Raw genomic sequence first — 19,233 nt, 5'->3', positions numbered from 1 at the left:
TTCCCCCTTCTCTACCTTTTCCCTTCTTTCCAAAAAACTCCATGTCTTCTGCCTTAGAAATACTAAGTATCAGTTCTAAGACAGAAAAGTGGTAAGGGCTGGGCAATTGGGATTAAATGTCTTGCCCAGGGTCACACAGCAAGGGAGTGTCTAATGCCAGATTTGAACCCAGGATTTCCTGTCTCTGGACCAGGCTCTTGATCCACTGAGCCACCTAGATGCCCCCAATCACTATTATTTTCATGAGGAATGAGATCTGGGATTGTTTGAGTACCACCAAAATCGAACTAACACTAAATTGATTTCCCCTTGTGGAATACAGGATTAGTAATAAAAGTTCACAGGAAAGAAAGCAACAGCCTATCGAATGAAGTTGAATTTGTAAGTTGCTCTTTCAGGGATAATGAAAGAGACAGCACTTTCAAAATAAAACTGTGGCTACTTTCCCTTCTTAAAAATAAATAGAAGCCCTCCCCATCAGCAATCCAGCTGTAGCAGATAAACAAAAACCAAAACAACAATGTAAAGGTGATATATCCACAGTTGATTACCCAAAGAACTGTAGGAGAAAGAAGTTTATTATTATCCACTATGCTACTTAGGTGCTCCCTGCTCCATTTCCTTTTTTTCATGTTTCTTTTTTTATCACCACTCATTATGAGCAGTCTTCCCTGTTTGAATAGATGCTGTATTCTTTGCCTGTTCCTTAGAACTCTGAAATCCCTTCCTACTCCAGAATTCTATGATTCTTTAGTTCTGTAATTTTTGATTATTATTACAAATAAGAAAACAAAGTTCCTTTTTTTCCCCCCGGCCCTCCACTAGGCCACCTCAGACCATATCATTGGTATTCAAGGCCTTGTGAAGATCTAGAGCACACTTCTCAAATCTTATTTAATATTACCCCTTTGGACTTACCAGTACCCCAAAACTTTTCTATCCCAGTGTTTTTGCTCCAGTTTTGGAATATTCTCTTTCTATCTCCATCTTTTGAATTTCTACCCTTCCTTTAAGGGCTAGCTTATTCCACTTTCTCCCAGGAAATCTTTTCTCATTCATTACTGATATTTTCCTTTCTGAAATACATGAAGTTCTTTTCCCAAACTTATCAAATAAGAGTTTATACTATATTTATCAGGGTGCGTATCATATTCTTCTTCAGGACTGTAAACTCCATAACAACTTGGGCCATGACTGTGGTTCTCCCCCACCTATAGGCAGGTAAGCTGAAGTATTGCTTCCCAGACTACCAGGTCTGCTTCTAATCCAACCTATTCATCTGGCATCTGGGAGAGCTTCTCCTGGGGAGATGCAACATGGGGATTGATTCTGTAGATGCTAAAGGCCCTCACTGCTTGTGGTACTACCTGCTTTACCTTGGGACCTTATCAATCATTGAGCCTTAAATGCTGTTTGCCTTGATTATAATGTGATCTCCCTGAAAGCAAAGGCTCTTTTGATTTTTTATTTTCATCCCAAGCACCTAGCACAAAGCTTTATACTTAGTCAGTAATTATCATTTTTATTCATTTATTGATTAATAAATATTCATTGAATTTAATTGCATCATTTCACTAATTACCCCTTACCTTTTGAACAACTACTCATCTACTTTTCACAGGTAAACAGAAACTTTTTCAATTTGCCTGACTTTGAGCTTTATTCGAACCCTAAGATCAATCATCATTATTATATTTATTACGGTCCTATTCTGTGCAAAAAGGCACCATAAGGTGCTGTTGTTGACAAAGATGGGAAAAACATGGCTCTGATCCTCAAGTAGTTTAAAATCTAGTTAGAAGATATAGGTACTTAGATATGGAAAGCTTCCTTCCTTCCTTCCTTCCTTCCTTCCTTCCTTCCTTCCTTCCTTCCTTCCTTCCTTCCTTCCTTTCTTCCTTCCTTCTTCCTGTTTCTTTGTTTCCTTCCTTCTTTCTTTCTCTGTATGAATATAGGTATGGAGGGAAGAATGTTTAGGATAAAGTGACTAGCAAGGCATCTATGAAGTCATGTTGGGACCATGTTGTAGTAAGTCTTGAATGGCAGACAAAAGAATTTTCACTTTCTTTTGTGGATAGTGGAAATTACTGAAAGTTTTTTATTAGAGAATTGACATGATAATAGTATTTCAGGAAAGTTATTTGAGTATAAGTTTCAGGATGTTTTCCATATCTCATATTGAAGAAACTTTTTTTCTTTATTCTAGTCTGAAATCTCACCTTCTCCAAGACATACCTTTAAATATCCCAGAAAGGCCCTTTCTTTTCTAGAAGGCACTCGCTAGAAGGCAACTTTCTTGTTTCTAAAAATTTTTAATATGAAATTAATGTTTTACTCATTACAAATATGTACAGCCATGCAAAGCAAATTTCCACAGTAGTTATGTCCAGAAAAAAAGAAAGACGAAAATATGCTTCAAACTACACTCTGAGTTCTTCATTTTTGTATCTAGGGGATATTGGCATGTTTGACCACCAATCTTTTGGACATGTGGTGGGTCATTGAGTAGATCAGAGCTGACTATCCTTACAGTTCTGTTTACTTTGTATAATCACTCTTCTGGTTCTGTTTCCTTCACTCTGCATCAGTTCATATAAGGTCATATAAGTCTTCCTATGTTTTTCTAAAACCATTTTTTCATTTTTTAGAGAACAATAATATTTAATCATCTGCATATGCCATAACTTGTTTAGTGTTTCCCTTATTGAGAGTTACCTTAGTTTCCAATTTTTTGCTATAACAATAAATGATAATATTTATATTGTACCTACTATACCAGGTGCTTTACAGATATTATCTCATTTAAATTTCACAACAACTCTCGGTGCTATTAATATTCCCATTTTACAGTTGAGGAAGCTGAAATAACCAGAGTCTAAGTGATTTACCAGAGGTCACACAACTAGATAGCTAAAGATGCTTTTGAACTCAAGTCTTCTTGACTCCAAGACTAGTATCTATCTATGTATCTATCTATGTATCTATGTATCTATGTATCTATCTACCCACTATGAGCTACTGCAAACCTTTTTTTGTACATAAGGAACCTTTTCTTCCTTTTTTGATTTGATCTCTTTTGGGTATAGCCTTATCACTAGGTCAAAGCATATATGCAATTTATTGGCTTTCTTGGGGTGATTCCAAACTGCTTTCCAGAATGGTTGGACAGGAACAATAACTTTCCTAGTTCCTCCTCAGCCACTGAACACAACATAATTAAAATACTCCATCATATATCCTATGATAAATGAATTTTCTTGCTGCTATTAATAACTTTCACACTTTGTGATAATATTTTTACATGTATGTATAAATGAGTGCAATTTAAAAGTCTGTGTTGTGCCATCTGCACATAAATTGTGCTGATCTGTTGGCTTCTCAAAGCTCAAGATGGCCAAAGGAGAGTTGTCATCAAATGTTGTGAACTCATTATCGCAGTACCAAATTGCTTTACGTTAAGGGCTTTCTGGCATTTCCCTAACTAAATGCCACATCTGAGGACTTTGACCAACACCTCTAATAATAATAACAGCTAATATTTATATTTTATTGTTTTGGTTTGTAAAGTTGTGCAAAATGCTTTATAAGTATCTCATTCATCCTTACAATCCTGGGAATTAAGTGCTATTATATTAATTTTGCAGATAAGGAAACTGAGGCAGAGATTAAGTGATACCAGGGTTCACAAAACTATTAAGTATCTGAAGCAGGATTTGGACTTAGGTCTTCCTGATTCTAGGTCCAGTGCTCTATCCATTGTGCCATCTAGTATATACATACACCCAGTATAGTGTACATATACACTACATACACCAGTATAGTGTATGTATGTATGTATATATATATATGACATGTCTACCTAGATATGCTATTGGTATCTCAAACTCAATATGTCCTCTCCAAACTGAGCTGGTCTTTTCCCCAAAACTGCTTCTGCTCCTGAAATTTCCAGTTCTCTTCATGGCCCCACTATTTTCACTATCCTTCAGGTTTAAAACCTTAGAATTGTGTGATTTCTCATATTCTCTTATTGCCCACATCTAATCCTTTGCTAAGTCAATTATATCCTTTCAATGGTCTTTCATTCCAACTGCCATCACCTTAATTTATCATCTCTTACTTATATTATTGCAACTGGCTTCAAACTGGTTTCCGTACCTCCAATTTCCCTTCTCTTTGGCCTATCCTTCACAATGATTCACATTTACTATTCCTAAAATAAAGTTTTGATCATATTATCCTCTTCAACCTTGCTTGAGAATCTTTGGTTGTTAAAATGTCTTAGGATGATAACTAAAATCTTTGCAATCTAATTCCAATTTACCTTCCCAGTCTTAACTCCCAGTATTTCTTTTTATCCATGTTTCATCTAAACTGGATAACAGTCTAAATGTCTTCCTTGAATACTAATGCTGTTCCCTCCATCTGGAATGCCCTTCTCCCTCTTTCATCTAAGTTTCTCCAATTTCTGCTCAACCAAGATCTATGTGAATTATTACCATCAGATTATTTGGAAGTGACCATCTTCTGCACACAATATTCTCCTATTGATTTTTCATATGATATTCTGCATTATAATTATGTGTGTATGCATCTTATCTCCTCTATTATGTTATAAACTCCACAAGGACAGGGAGCTTTTTGCCTTATTCTTTTTATCCCCTATAATTTGGCCTTGCACCAAATAAGTATTTAATAAATATTTGCTGAACCAATGAATTGTATTCCAAAGCAGAAAGTGCCCTATAATGTTACAGTGAAAGCATTTTACATATTTTCCATGGTGACAAGCTAACCATGTAGAACATATTTCTAGTCTGGTCCAGGTTTCTTCAATCATTCATACTTGCATGGTGAAAGTAATAGCTGCTCTCTTTATAGTTTACAGCTCTATTGGATTTATAAATCATAACTACAATGTCTTTATATTGCTTCCCTTTGTAAGGATAGAATAGGAGGTAGCTAGCTTTAAAGGCTACCCAAATCCTGCTGCATCAAGAATCTAAGTAAGGTGAAAGGGAGACATCAAAATATCAAAGTCAGAAATCCAACATGGAAGTGTTTAGTATTTCACAAATCAATTTTATTAATTTAAACACAAAATTAATGAAGAAAAATCCTGTACACATTTGTGGACACAACACACCTTTTTTTTTAATACAATAAGGCCCAGAAATAAAAGCTGTTTTCTCCCGGTCTCCATACTGATTAAAGGAACATGAAAAGAAAAGGCAAGATTAAAAATAAGATATGCCAATCTGTCTTTGCTTCAAGCAAAAAATAAAAAGTATATGGTTTGTAATTAAGCAATTTGGGAAATCCATAAATGACTAATTCTAGTAGCAGCATTATGAATCCTCAGTAAGTGGATGGATGTGCTCTTTAGCTTCCCGGGTTAGCTGGTGCTTTTTTCAAGGAATTAGAGGAGATCAATTCATCAAAAGAGTGTTTGAGGGAAAGGATAAAATATAGTTCAAGAAAAGAAGCTTACTGAAAAACTATGAAGTCTGAGGCAGAAATCGCCTTCCACATAGAGAAATATGACAGCCCCTGCTTTCCAGAGGTATATGTCTAGTCACAATATAGATGGAAAGAAATAGTAACTTCCTGGTGAAAACAATTTTGGTATGACCATTGATGGCAATGGATCTTTCTCTTGGAAAATGAGTTGGTGCAAACAAAAGAAGAAAAGAAGAGCAGAGAAAAGAAAGGAAAGGAGAGAGGAGAAGAAGAAAGGAGAGAAAAGAAGAAAGGAGAAGGCTGGGGAGGGAAGGAGAAGAGAGGAATGAAGGAGAGGAAAAAAGAGAGGAAAAGAGAGAAAAAAAAAAACAAAAAGGAAAGACAAAGCAAGGATTGGGTATAGATTTTTGCCCAGTTCTATAAAATTATGGTCTTTCCTTTGCTTTCTCAACAAAAGAATGCAGACACCAGAATGACTCTGATTTTCTGAATACATGAAAAGTTTGCTAAACTCCAGCCCATGAAGCATTTTAATAAAATATATTTAGCCTCTACATTCTTTCTGTGGGATGAGGCATTTGATTATATTTTTCAAGTAACTACATATAATACATTAGTGCCGAGATTGAAAAAGGAAGGTGTTAGGTTTCCTTCTTCAAATCTTTTGGGGCTGTGGGTATGTCGTTTTAAATAATGATGTCCAAACGGGCCCTTTTCATTTAGGCAGAAGAACCGAAGGAAAGAAAACAGCTAGAAAAACAAAAATCCTGATTGACACTTGACATCCATGCTTTTGGTCTTGACAAATTTAGCTAAAAAAAATCCATTATCTACATATTTATACCCAACCCTTTGATAAGGTGCATCATGAGACATTATGCCCATGCTGCCTCTTAAACTTCACTATCAAGGCATTTCTACCTTTCAATAGCATCTTCCTAAACAATATGTAAAAGAATCATCCATTATTACAAATTTACACAAAAAATTCTTCCTGTACATGATTGTCTCAGTGATGTACACATCTGTTTAAATTAGACATACTTTAAACTACTTCGCAATGTGCTAAAATCCAAGTACTTGCTGTGTCTATCAGAAGGCTGAGGTCTGAAAGCACCTAACTCCCATTAAATGTCCTTCCATTTACTTGATGTCAAAAACACAGTCTGTTCATAAATAAGTAGAGATGTACAGAGTACCCTGGGTAGGAGACACCTAAAAGTCAACCTTCTTTACAAAGAAAATTACTCCATTGGTACCAAGAAAGGAAAAATAAAACAGAATAATCCCAGTCTTCTTTGTGCAATCAAGTTTGCTCTACTGAAGAAGCAGTTTGTGTCACATTGAAGATGCTACAAATGAAAGCATTTTTAGGGTCTTTCTTCCTTCACAGGTTTGAACCGGGTAGCTAATGTGGCAGAGACACATGGTTAGGACATTCTCATGGCTGTTGTCTTTTTCCCATTGGATTCACAGTACTAGAATCGACAGCTGTTCTGAAGGAAAAGGTGTGGTCCTCCGTTTACTGAAAGAATATAGATTAAGACCAATCTCAGCTGCATATCTGCATGTAGAAACCACAATGTTCTGTAGTCCAATGCTGTCACAAGACGTAGGCCTCCTGTATACTGTCCATGGACCTTAGGATGCGGGGGAATTTCAAAGTGCTCTCAGGCTGCTACAGGTACTCCAGTTCTAAGGCATGATGAAGAGCCATAAGGTCAGAGTGGCTTGAGATCCTCCAAAATGGCATCGCATGCTGCAGATGGCAAAAACAATATGTATAAGAAAATGAAACTTTACCTGATGAGGTTTTTGGCAGGCTACCCATCTCTATTTAGAGATCAACCAAAGTGGCTCCTCACTTCTTTCCAGTGTAACTGTGTAACTTTTCCACTGATGGCCAATATTATCACATCTATTTCATTTATTGATTTATTTTTATTTTATTGATTATGAAACATTTTCCATGGTTACGTGATTCATATTCACTCCCTCCCCTCTCCCCTCCCCACTCCCATAGCCAATGCACAATTCCACTGGGTTTTACATGTGTCACTGATCAAGACCTATTTCCATATTATTAATATTTGTACTAGGGTGATCATTTAGTGTCTTCTTCCCCAATCATATCCCCATCGAATCATGTATCACTTCTATTTTAAACAAAAACCAAATCTCCCCAAGTAAGACTGGAGCAGAGTACATTAACTTTAAAACATTAATTACCATTACTTTTAAGAAAGTGATATGTAATTCTTAAATACCAATAGATACTACTTATATAGTACTTAGAGGTTTTTCAAAGTTCATTCTCTCATTTGACCCTCTCAAGAACTCTGTAGAGTAGATGTTCTTATTACTCTCATTTTTACAGATAGGAAAACTGAGGGTGAGAAAGGTTAAATGACTTGTTCAGAAAGACATTAAGGCTGTAAATAAAAAGAACTACATTGCAACACGACTATTGATTCTATTGTAAAGCAAACATTAGCTAGAAATGAAAGTCTGGAAAACCTCTGGGCATTTTGAAACATTTGTAATGAATAATGTCAGAGCTTAAATTATAAATAGTTTGTAGTTTGTAACAACTCATGCAATTCGTGGTTCATAGTGATTTAAATATATCAAAATTCAGTTTTGCTCAGATCTAAAGTAAATTTACTTGAGTGGTTTATGTTGGGGCTTTTTTGCCACAATCTCCAAATGGCTTTGCCATATGGGAGTTTTTTTAAATGAATGTTTAAGTTGCATTTTTTGGGAGCAGCCTAGAAATTTAGGGTCCAAACCATATGTATCCTTGTGCACCACCTGAATAAACCAAAAACAGGAAAAAACACAGATGATCTAATCCATGAAGGGTGAAAATATGATTATAAATAAAGCCTTACTGCTCAAAAAAGTAGGATGAGTTCTGATGAATCAGCACGATTTTTTCCATAAATAACAGAGATAACCATCACCTTTCTTTCAGAGGGCAAAGATGTTTTTAAGCAAAAAAATAACATGAAGGCTAAAGTGTAGAGGGTTTTTTTTTCTAGTGTAATTCTATGGGACCTGAACAGCTTCAAAATGTATAAATTTTTGGCACATGAAAAGTAGTAATGCTATCAACTTGAGTATTCAGTTGGTGGCTTTATCTGAAAGTCAATGCAAAATCCAGAACTCAGCATGCTCCAGGTTCATCTCCACCACTTAAAAATGCTGAGTGATCCAGACCCACTGATGAAATTATGAGTCTAAAAGTATAAATAAGTTACTAAATTCCTATCTTGGCTATCTAATAACAGAGAATGATCTATTTTTTTTGTATCTCCAGTGTTTAGCACAATGCCTGGTACATAGGAATAGCTTAATAATTGCTTCTTGGGCATCATATAGAATCCCATGGTAGAAAGGTGGGAAAGGATCTCTAATATAATTTCATAGGCTCATAGGATTATAGATTTATAACTAAAGGAGACTGAATAAGTTTAGTCTAACCGCCTAATTTTGCAGATGAAAAACCTAAGGTAGAGAAAAGTTATATGGCTTGCCCAGAATCACACAAGGAGTGATACATAGATCACCTTTACACTAGCCCCAGCAAACCTTGGTTAAATATCTCTAAAAGGAGGAATCGTTTCTTATTCTGTTTTTTGATTGCTTTAACTGTTAGGTTTCATCTTACACTGAGTGCAAATCAATTTCTTATCATTAATTTCCATTAATTTTAAAATGATGATCTGAATCCCCCCAAAAGTAAATAATCTTAGTCCCTCTGGTACCTGATAGTTCTTCCAATATGCAGAATCATAAGATTAATCATTGAGGACAGAGATCATATCCCATATCTCTGCCTCCTAGCCCACCCAAGTTTCCCCCTGACCATCCTAAACATCTTTAGGTCTTCTAATCTTTTCTCATTTAACATGGTTCCAATTGTAAATGTTTTTTTGGATTGCAAACTATTTTGAATTATCTAGAATACTGATATTCTCTAAAGATAATTAAGAACTGACTATTGAATATTAAGCATATATCTGTAGTTTCTTATAAGAAAGATTCATTAATTTGACAAGTAAAAGAGAGGCAATGTAGTAATGTATTTGAAGCCAGTGACCCTGGGTTTAGATTCCACTCTCTTTCTTACCACTTCTGTGGCCTTTAGCAAGTCACAATAACTCTGGGGCTCAGTTTTCTTATTTATAAAAAGACAAGGCTGGATATTTTAAGACCCCAAGTCTATGCCACTATTATCCTAAATGTGCCAAAAATTTAATGGTCAGTATCATCTACTTTGCAAAAAACCCCCAATTATTTAGTTTTTTAAACATAAAGTCAAATGTTTACATATAAGATAATATGTGGTAATGGATTCACACTTATTTAATTATGTACTAATTATATTATACTATATGTTATTATATTATATATTAATTATATACTAATTCATCTATATAGTCACTTATTTTATATTAATTCATCTACAAATACCTATAATTAATAATATAAAAATAATTAAACATTTATTAATTAAAAATTCATGCTTATTTAATTCTGTGCTCACTAAAGAATATTTAGGATATTCACAAATTATAATTAACTATCTATAATTTTTATTCCTGAAGTCTGTCACTAATTCTAATGGCTCCTCCTTTTCTTTCTTCTAATTACTTATATAGAAGAAAAACTCCACTATTTGGAGGATAGCTGAATAAACTCTGGCAGAAGGAATATTATTGGGCTGCAAGAAGAAATGGATATTATAAATTCAGAAAAATGTGGTTATACTTGTATGAACTGATACAGATTTAAGTAAGTAGAACTGGAAAAATACTGTACACCATTACTTTCATAAAGAAAATGAAAAGAACAATAAAACAAAACTGAACGCTGTGGGACTACCGTGATCAATCTTGGTTCCAGAAATGAGGAAATGCAGCACCCTCTTTTTGCTAGGGGACTATGTTTTGGGATTCTTTATGCACTCTCAGATTTAGTCATTGTGTCAATTGGTTTTACTCAACCATTTTTCTTTGTCAAGAGGGAAGGCTCAATGTGGAGGGGGTAAATTATATGTAGAAATGAGGTGAAATGAAAAACAAAAGACATAAATAAAACTCAAAATAAATAAAAATAATGAAACAAAAATATTGGAACTCCATTTAGCTAAAAGCATGTTAGGGTCTCAATCTTATGACACTTGTAGAGGCTGTTCTATACTCATGGATTTTTTTAGCCCTTACTTCCAGTCTTAGAATCAATACTATATATTGGTTCCAAGGCAGAAAAATAGTTATAGGCTGGGATTAAATGACTTGCCCAAGGTCACATGGCTAGGCAGTGTCTGAGGTTAGATTTGAACCCAGGATTTCCTGTCTCTAGTCTAGGCTCTCAATCTGATAAGCTACCTAGCTGCTCCTGATGGGTGAATTCTTTAGATTTCTGTTTTTTGGGGAAGTATATGTGGCGGTATTAAAAAAAACATGGAAAATGTCAAAGAGCTTATAGGTCAATATGTTTCCCAATCAGAAGTCACTAATAATCACCATGATTTTCTACAAAGCAAAAGAAAACCAGTATAGTTTCTTTGATTATCTGATTGCAATCAGGTCAGCAGAGCAATAATGATACCTTCTATTGATAGGTGATTTTAAGGGTTATAGAGATCATTCTGCACAACAACCTTTTGAGGTGGGTAATAAAAGTATTTTAAGTTCTCTCTTGCAGAAGGGGAAACTGAGGTTTCAAGAGGTCAAGTGTCTTGTTTAGGGTCATCTTGTAGATTACTGAATCTATGCTCCAAATTCTCTTCAGCAATGCAAGCAGAATAATTGGGCAATTTGTTATTGAGTGCAATTAGACAGCTCAATTTGAAACCTCTAGTGAATAAAGACTCATAAAGAATTCCAGAGATGTCTCAGATTCTTGCAGCAGATACCCACATAAACAATGAGTGGGCTCACATCTAATAAGCTGTTTACATAAGCACCAAGTGTACCTACAACAATGAGTCAATGAGAACAATTGCAAAGGATTACAGATAAGCAATGAATATATCATCTACATCTTCTAAGTACAAATGAGCCAGGTAGATTGTTTAATAGAGAAGCTCATATCATAATCCTGTCTATGTAGGTCACAATCAAACCGCAAACTTTCATAAAGTCCTTAAGAATTTATAGAGGCTCATATTCATGCCTCCAGCATTGACTCCAATCTCATTACTGACAAAAAAGGGGATCTGGAGAACATGAGAATTCTTTCCAGATTTTGATTGTGAGGAGAAACTAGAAACCACATCATATGAGGCCTGCCTGAAGGATCTGGGAATATTTAGCCAAGAGAAGAGTTGGGAGGAGGGGCCATGATTGCTTTCTTTTGACATGTGAAGGTCAGGAAAGGGTTTGACTGGGTATTCTACTATGCAAGGCAGAATTAGGACCATTAGGCATAAATTACTGGGAGACATATTTGGCTCAGTATAAAGCCAAACTACCTAATGATGAGAGCTGTCTAAAAAAAAAAAAAAAGAAAAAGGAATGCAATGCTTGTGGAATAAGGAATTCCCCAATATGGGAGGTTTTCAGCATCAGCTTGTTGGGCAAAGACAAGATTCATGCTTTGGGTAAATGACCTTTGACTTATAGATCTAAGGCAAGAGGGATTTTGATGGGCATCTAGTTCAAACCTTTAATTCGACAAATGAAGAAACTGAGATTGAGGGAAGCAAAGTCATTTACCCAAGGTCACACAGATAGGAAGCCTCAAAAATGGGATTTGAACTCATGTCTTTGGACTCCAGAGTCAGCAACTGCCCTGGAAAGGCTGGAACATAGTACTTATGAGCTCTTTTTTAGCTCTGTAATTCTAGGAACTATTTAATATCCTTTTATCATCATGAATGAGCCCTCACAAAGTGTAAGAGATCTGCTAAACTACAATATGAACCTTTATCTAAATTTCACATTTTTCAACTAGGGCCATAAAAGGAAAACTTGGGATCCTTAGACAAACCCATGAAGATTTACAATTAGTGAAAGCATTTGAAGTACTAAAAACCATCATGATGTTTTAAAGACCCTCAATATTTTCTAGAATAAAAGATGGCTCATTATAGCAATCATCATGAATTTCATCTCCTTGATCAGGAGACTCTTGATATGACTCCTCTGAATCAGCTCTATTGCAACAAAATTCAATAATCTTATCATCAGAATTGTTCTTTATAATATAGTATAGTAGATATGAGGCTTAAAGTTAAAGGGACCTCACAGGTGCTACTTAGATTTTACAGATGAGGAAATTGAAGCCCAAACAAGTTTAATGACTGACCCAACATCATGCAACTTATAAGAAGCAAAAGTGGGAAATAACACATGTAATATGACTGCAGAGTTCTCTTCTTTCCATCATGCCATCATGGCCACATGGTCTTTCCTAAATGATATAGAAGTAGTTCAGGAAAATGAATGACTCCTTTTATTGTATTTATTAACCTAAAAATATTCCATTCTATGGCTGGAATCCCACCCCCAACCCAGCTGTATGTATCACAGGATGGTATGGTGGTTAGTAGCACTTAGATGATGTCCTCAAGCACACGTGGAGAGGGGGAGGGGAACAGCGCTCTCCCACCCCTCCACCCCCCCCCCCCCCGCATCCTTCTGGCTTTCTAGCTGGGGCAACGGTGGGTGTTCCCAAAGAGAGGGCTCTGAATGCCACCTATGGCACTGTGCCATAGTTTGCCACCATGGACTTTGGCTAATTCGTTTCTTATTATCAAAGATATTTTGATTTTCTGAAAATACATACCCAAACTAAGAAGCAGTGCATTATAATAGGAGGTGTACTGGTCTAGATCATGAGCCTTTTTTTTTTTGTAGGTTTGAGCCTACTATTAACAGTTATGGGGTCTTGGGTAAATTATTTAATATATCTGAGTGTCTTTCCTTATCTGCAAAATGATAGGATTAGCCTGGATGGCATCTAAGGACCATTCTACCTCTAGGATTCTATGTTAATTTTTATACATGTTCATAGGAATATTTTGGATGTTGTAGGGGAATGGAAAATAAATGAAATAAAGACCACGCTTTTGACTTTTTGGCACATCTCTTGCTTGGGGAGACATGAAATGCCAACAAATTTTACATTTTTGTGGTACTTTAAGATTTATAAAACATTTTCTCAGAACCTTGTGAGAGAGTTAGTATCGATAATATTCCTATTTTGCAGATGAAGTAATAGAATTTCAGAGAGAAAAATGGTTGGCTAAGGTCACTGTTGTTGTTGTTGCTGAGTCATTCAGTCATCTGCAATTCCATATGATCCCCATGGGCATTGCCTGGGGGTTTTCTTGGCAAAGAAACTGGCATTGTGTGGCTTGCCATTTCCTTCTCCAGTGTGCTCCCATTTTGCAGATGAGGAACTGAGGCATAAAGGGGTAAGGTGACTTGCCCGTGGTCACATTTCTAGTGGTATCTAAGGTTGAATATAAACTCAGATCTTCCTAAATGCAGGCCTGGTGAACTGCTATGCCACCTAGCTACTCCAAGATAAGGTCATATAAGGTAAATTTAAACCAATTTTTCCTGCCTCCGGCTCCAATGATGTTTTCACTGCACCAGGACAATACAGTAGACTTCATAAGAATGATAAAGAAAAGAAGAGCTATAGAAGCCCACTGAAGAGGAAGATACCATATAAGAAAGGAAATATGAAAAAAAGGAAAGCTTTTAGGGGACATTGAAGGATGGTCAGGATTTGGGAAAGCAGAATTTAGATATTAGCCTGTAGGGAACAAATGTGCTTTAAGAATTATTTTTAAGATGCTAAGTCTGGAATTAATACAGAAAATAGTCTGGAATTAATACAAAAAATAGATAAGAGGAGAGAAGAGAATATTCAATTAAACAAGCATTTTTCATAGAGTTTATGTCGGGGAAACTAAATAAAGGCCAGAGTCGTTCTGCAGCTCAGGCATGAAATGATGAATGCCTATGGATTTAGCCTTTGGTCCCTATTCTCCTATTCAGAGGTTTGAGAAATTCTTTGCACTCTTAACAGCTTTTCACTTAGTGAACCAATGCTGTCTTATGGTTCCTGTTATCACCTAATATAGGCAGCTAGGTGGCACAGTGGATAGAGTAACAGTCTTGGACTCTGAAAGACTAATTTTCCTGAGTTCAAATCTGGCCTCAGCCACTTACTTGACCTTGGATGAGACTGCTTGACCCATTTTCCCCATCTGCAAAATGAGCTGGACCACAACGGCAAACCACTCTAGTATCTTTGCCAAGAAAACTTCAAATGCGGTCACAAAGAGTCAGAAAGAACTGAACAATAACAAGATCACTTAAATCCCAACAATTCTTATCATGCATTTCTAGCTTCAATCTACAGAAAAAAGAAGAGCAAAAGTGAAAGTGACTTCAGAAGTAGTGTTGGCAGGACTTAATGGTTTTCTATATTTAAAAGATGGAGGAAAAAAGTGATGCATATGATTTCACATCTATGTATATATGATTTCAAGGTTTTTGAGCTGGGGTGATTTTGAGAATGGTGGCACCAGTTACAGAAAGAGTGAGGTTAGGAGGTGGGGCAAGCTCTTAGTGAAGTTCAGTTTTGGTTAAGTTGAATTTGTTGTGATGAACAAACAGCTTCTATAGGTATTTAGGGAATTAGTATTGAAAGCTGGGTCAGAAGTTGGGACTAGAGATATCTATATAAGAATGATGAGGACACGAGTGATAAGAGAAGCCAATAAGACAGAATTGTTTTACTAAACAAAAAGTTATAGAGAAAGAAGAACTGGGGTTAAGAGCTAAAACTTTTTGAGAATGCCAAAATACAGTTAACTTTGCAGATCTAATTCCTTCCTTAATGAATAGGAAGAAAAAAATTAGATTTTTAATCACCTGCTTCTTGTTTAACTATTCATTTGCAGATATTCTCTCTGCCGATAACTGCCCATGTGGTAGTATATAATTTTCATAATATACATTCCCATTGGGCACCCAAGGTCTGAAGAAAATGCTTTTTGAAAAGCACTTAGCTATTAAAAATATATTCAATTTATAGATTTACTTTCAACAGTTTCTTGGAGTCCTAATAATATTAGGCATTTTCTTTTGAAGGATTTTTCAAGAAGTGTATGCCATAATTTTTGATGCATCTCATTCTAGTCTGTGTAATCCTTAAATATTAGACAGATAGCCTCCTTAGGAGAAAAATGAATTGTGTAAAATATCTTTTCTTTTTGGAAGAGCTAACAAATTTCCTCATAAACAAATCATATTATAAATTATTGTCTATCCAACAATTTGCTGTCTTTTCATGAATCACATTGCTTAATCTATGACTTTAGCACTTAAGAAAAATAGATCTTAATAATTTTAAGAATTAAACACTTGGGGGAAAACATACTTCTCTCTGAATTCTTCATTATTATAGAAATAGTGTGTTAGAGTGGATAAAATGCAGGCCTCAAACCCAGCAAAGCTGGGTTTAACTTCTAATCTCCAAGTAACTCTCTAAGACTATACTTTTTAAACAAAATGACAACTGAAATTGGTAAAGGGAGTTTCCTTATTTTGTAGATCTTTATACCAATGGAGACACAGGTTGATTTTCTGTTCCTAAATTTTCCATACAAATAGTTACGTGCAATATAAACAAGTTGTCTTCAGTTATAAAGTTACAAAATAATACATACCTTTTTTTTTGAAGCTTAAAATTTTCACCATAAAGGAGATACTTTTAGTTAATCTAGTTTAATCCCTAAAACATTTGTCATTCCTTTGTCTCATTAATACATAGTTAGATTTTCAATTGCTTTAGAAGGTATACTTTACTTCCAAACACCACATTCCTTTTTGTCCTGGATATCTTATGCTAGAAGATGAGAACTGAGTTTAGGCCAGTTGTAGCATTTTGAGTTGGAACATACCTACCTACATATCGACTAGTAAGGAAATTGAAGTCCAAGGAGGGGGAATTTGTCTAAAGTCACAAAAGTAAAAGGGACAGGAATGGATTCAGTGACTTCAGATCCAGTGCTCTTTTCATTATATTATGGGTTCTTTAGCTTTTTGTGTGTCCTAGGCCCACTTAACAACCTGATACTCTTAGGAACCCCTTCTCACAATTGTTCTCAGAATGAATATAAGAAAATTCATAGGAAATCAAAGGAAAAAATATTGAAATAGAGTCATATGAATATATTTTTTTAAAAGTTGATCGATTCTACAACAATCTGCTTTATGCCATGACTAGTAGAGTACTTCCAAGATTTCCCCATTCTGGGGACAAAAAAAAATATTCTGAGAAGAATGATTAAAAAAAAAAAACCAAACCTTTTAATATGAATTGTTCTTTTGACAAGCTTTCCCAACTGTGCCTTTCTGGAGATTGTTTTTCATTTTTAGGAATTACTGCATTAGATTAAATTACTGAAGAAAGCTTTGGGACTTTGCTGGCAAAGAACATAAGGATGACTTCTGCTCCTGTTCCCGTTCCATAGAATTCTACCTCATTGACCATCAATAAAGAAACAAAGGACAAAGCTCTGCCTGGTTTGTATTTTTTGAACCCTAAATCATTTATTGCAAGAGAGCATTATTTGAAGAGATGAAAGACATTTTAGAGCAAAAAGAAGAAATCTTTGTGTTAGCATGTATAAAGGACATATGAAACTGACAGGTAAACAAAGCAAACTCAAAACGTCAGAGTGAGAGAAAATTCTGAAGAGATGCAAAGTGGCATAACAGGAGAGCGCAGTGTTAAATCTTGTGTTGTTGCTAGAGTTGCTAATTAGTTTCATTTAAGTTTGGGGAAAAAAATCCAATATAACATAATCTACATCTTCACAAAAGTGTTCCCTCCATTATGAAGATCAAATTAGGGGAAAAGACAAAGGTACAAATTTATAGATAATACTCAAGATCTAGATGACTCTCATTTCATTCTAACAGACATTTTTCTAAGATGTGGGACGTAAATTGTTTCTGGTAATGAAAACGTTTTCACTGCATGAGGGAAGCTTGCTGTTTAAAAGAATTCTGTGCCAACTCTTTTTGCAGCACCTCATAATTTATTTATTTTAAGTATAGGGAGACATGCTTATTTCACAGATTGAGGAACCCCTCCCCATTTTGGGTTTCTGTAATATTAAAGCGTCTTTCTTATAATTTATTGTAAGTAAAATATCACAACCTTCTCAATTAGACTTCTTCAGAAATCATGACTAGTGGAGTATTGTGCTTTTATTGAAAGTCTGAAAGAATTTATTACTTAGGAAGGAAAGAAAAGTAAACAAAATTCACTCTTTAAGTGATGGGCTCATCATATCTGTATCTGCTACTGGAACTAATTGGTATTTTGAAATTTTAAAAAGTTAACTAGGAAATTTTTACTGGCCCTGGAAAATATGCAGAGTTCATTTACAATGGAAAATATTACCATCTACATTTGAATAGGCAATTTCCTCATGCTTGGAATGTTCTCACTCCTCACCTCAACATCTTGGATTCCTTAGCGTCTTTGAATGTTTATCTCAGGTGTTGCTCTCCTCAAGAGAACTTTCCTGATTCACCCCTAATTTGCTAGGGTCTTCCCCATTGTTTGTATGTGTATGTGTATGTCTACACACACATTACATTCACATACCATCTACATCTGCATCTATTTATATCTGTTATTTTCTCCTGAAGAGATGCAAATTCCCAGAGGACAAATACTATTTTGTTTCTATCTTCCTTCACAGGTACATAGCATCTATAATTAGTGAATATTTACTGAAGATCACTGTCTCTCTAAAAGCACAATAGCTTTGGCCCATACCTTTGGACGTCTAATGAAAATACAAATTCCCATTTAAAATTTAGAATGATGAGTCAGAAGTCATCATATTTAACAGTTACTACCTTATATCTGCTAGGTCTCTGATATGTTAGTTAGTGTGCTTTTATAAAGGGAAAAAATTGTTCAAAAAGAAACTGAACAATTTTAACTGATATTCAACAAAATTCAAATTATATATGACTGAGATTGACTGCAAAGAAGAGAAAGAGGTACATTTCCTCTCTTCTTTAGGGTTAAGCTTGAACATTAATTTTGGTGAATTTCATTAAATAGGGATAGGTTCAGGGAATTGATCTATTATTTCCATGGAATAGAAAATCCTCTAATAAGGAAAAAGACTCCATCACATCAGGTTGCTCTCTTGTCTATAAGGCATATTCTTTGTGGGTTGACCAAGGCACTGAGAGGTTAAATGACTTCTCAGCCATTATGTGACAGGGGTGACATTTGAAACCCAGGTCATCTTGTTTTAGAGGCTAGCTCCATTATACTGCAGTGAAAATGGTTCTAGTGGACATTTTTTTCCTCTCAAAGATCACAAAAATTAATACCTATCTAAGACATAGCAGATGTAAGATGGCAATATTTCACAGAATGGTTCCCAATTCATCTATCTTTTCTTTGAAAGGGAACTGATGCATTTAGAAATAAGGAGATACAAGAATAAAAGATCAGTAGCATTAAAAAATTAACAAACATTATAGAAACTTTAGCAAAAATGAATATTACACATATCAGACAAATAATAACCTGCAAAATTGTTTTATTTCTATATATTTTAATTAAAATATACATTTATATATAAAAACTGTCTTAGGGAGGTTCTGATATAAAACTAACTGTATCCTTGATTTGGTTCAAGAGAGTTTACTGATTTTTCCTGGCAATGTAAACGGCTGGCTTCAGGCTCATCACGTTGGCCACCAT

The 19,233-nt window shown here is 35.2% G+C and overlaps 1 protein-coding gene across 12 annotated transcripts in view; it reads right to left on the bottom strand.

The window, feature by feature from the left end:
- Positions 1-7,138: 7,138 nt before the first annotated feature.
- Positions 7,139-19,233, bottom strand: part of EYA1 (EYA transcriptional coactivator and phosphatase 1) — a 151,871-nt gene continuing 139,776 nt past the window's right edge. For all 12 annotated transcript variants that reach the window (XM_044657959.1, XM_044657960.1, XM_044657963.1 and 9 more), the window contains one exon: positions 7,139-7,219. In XM_044657959.1, the coding sequence (XP_044513894.1) occupies positions 7,139-7,219 (81 nt within the window). The remainder of the gene's footprint in view (positions 7,220-19,233) is intronic.

Source organism: Gracilinanus agilis, chromosome 1, assembly GCF_016433145.1.
Source record: "Gracilinanus agilis isolate LMUSP501 chromosome 1, AgileGrace, whole genome shotgun sequence".
Taxonomy (NCBI): Eukaryota; Metazoa; Chordata; class Mammalia; order Didelphimorphia; family Didelphidae; genus Gracilinanus; species Gracilinanus agilis.
This window is presented reverse-complemented; position numbering and strand designations above follow the sequence as displayed.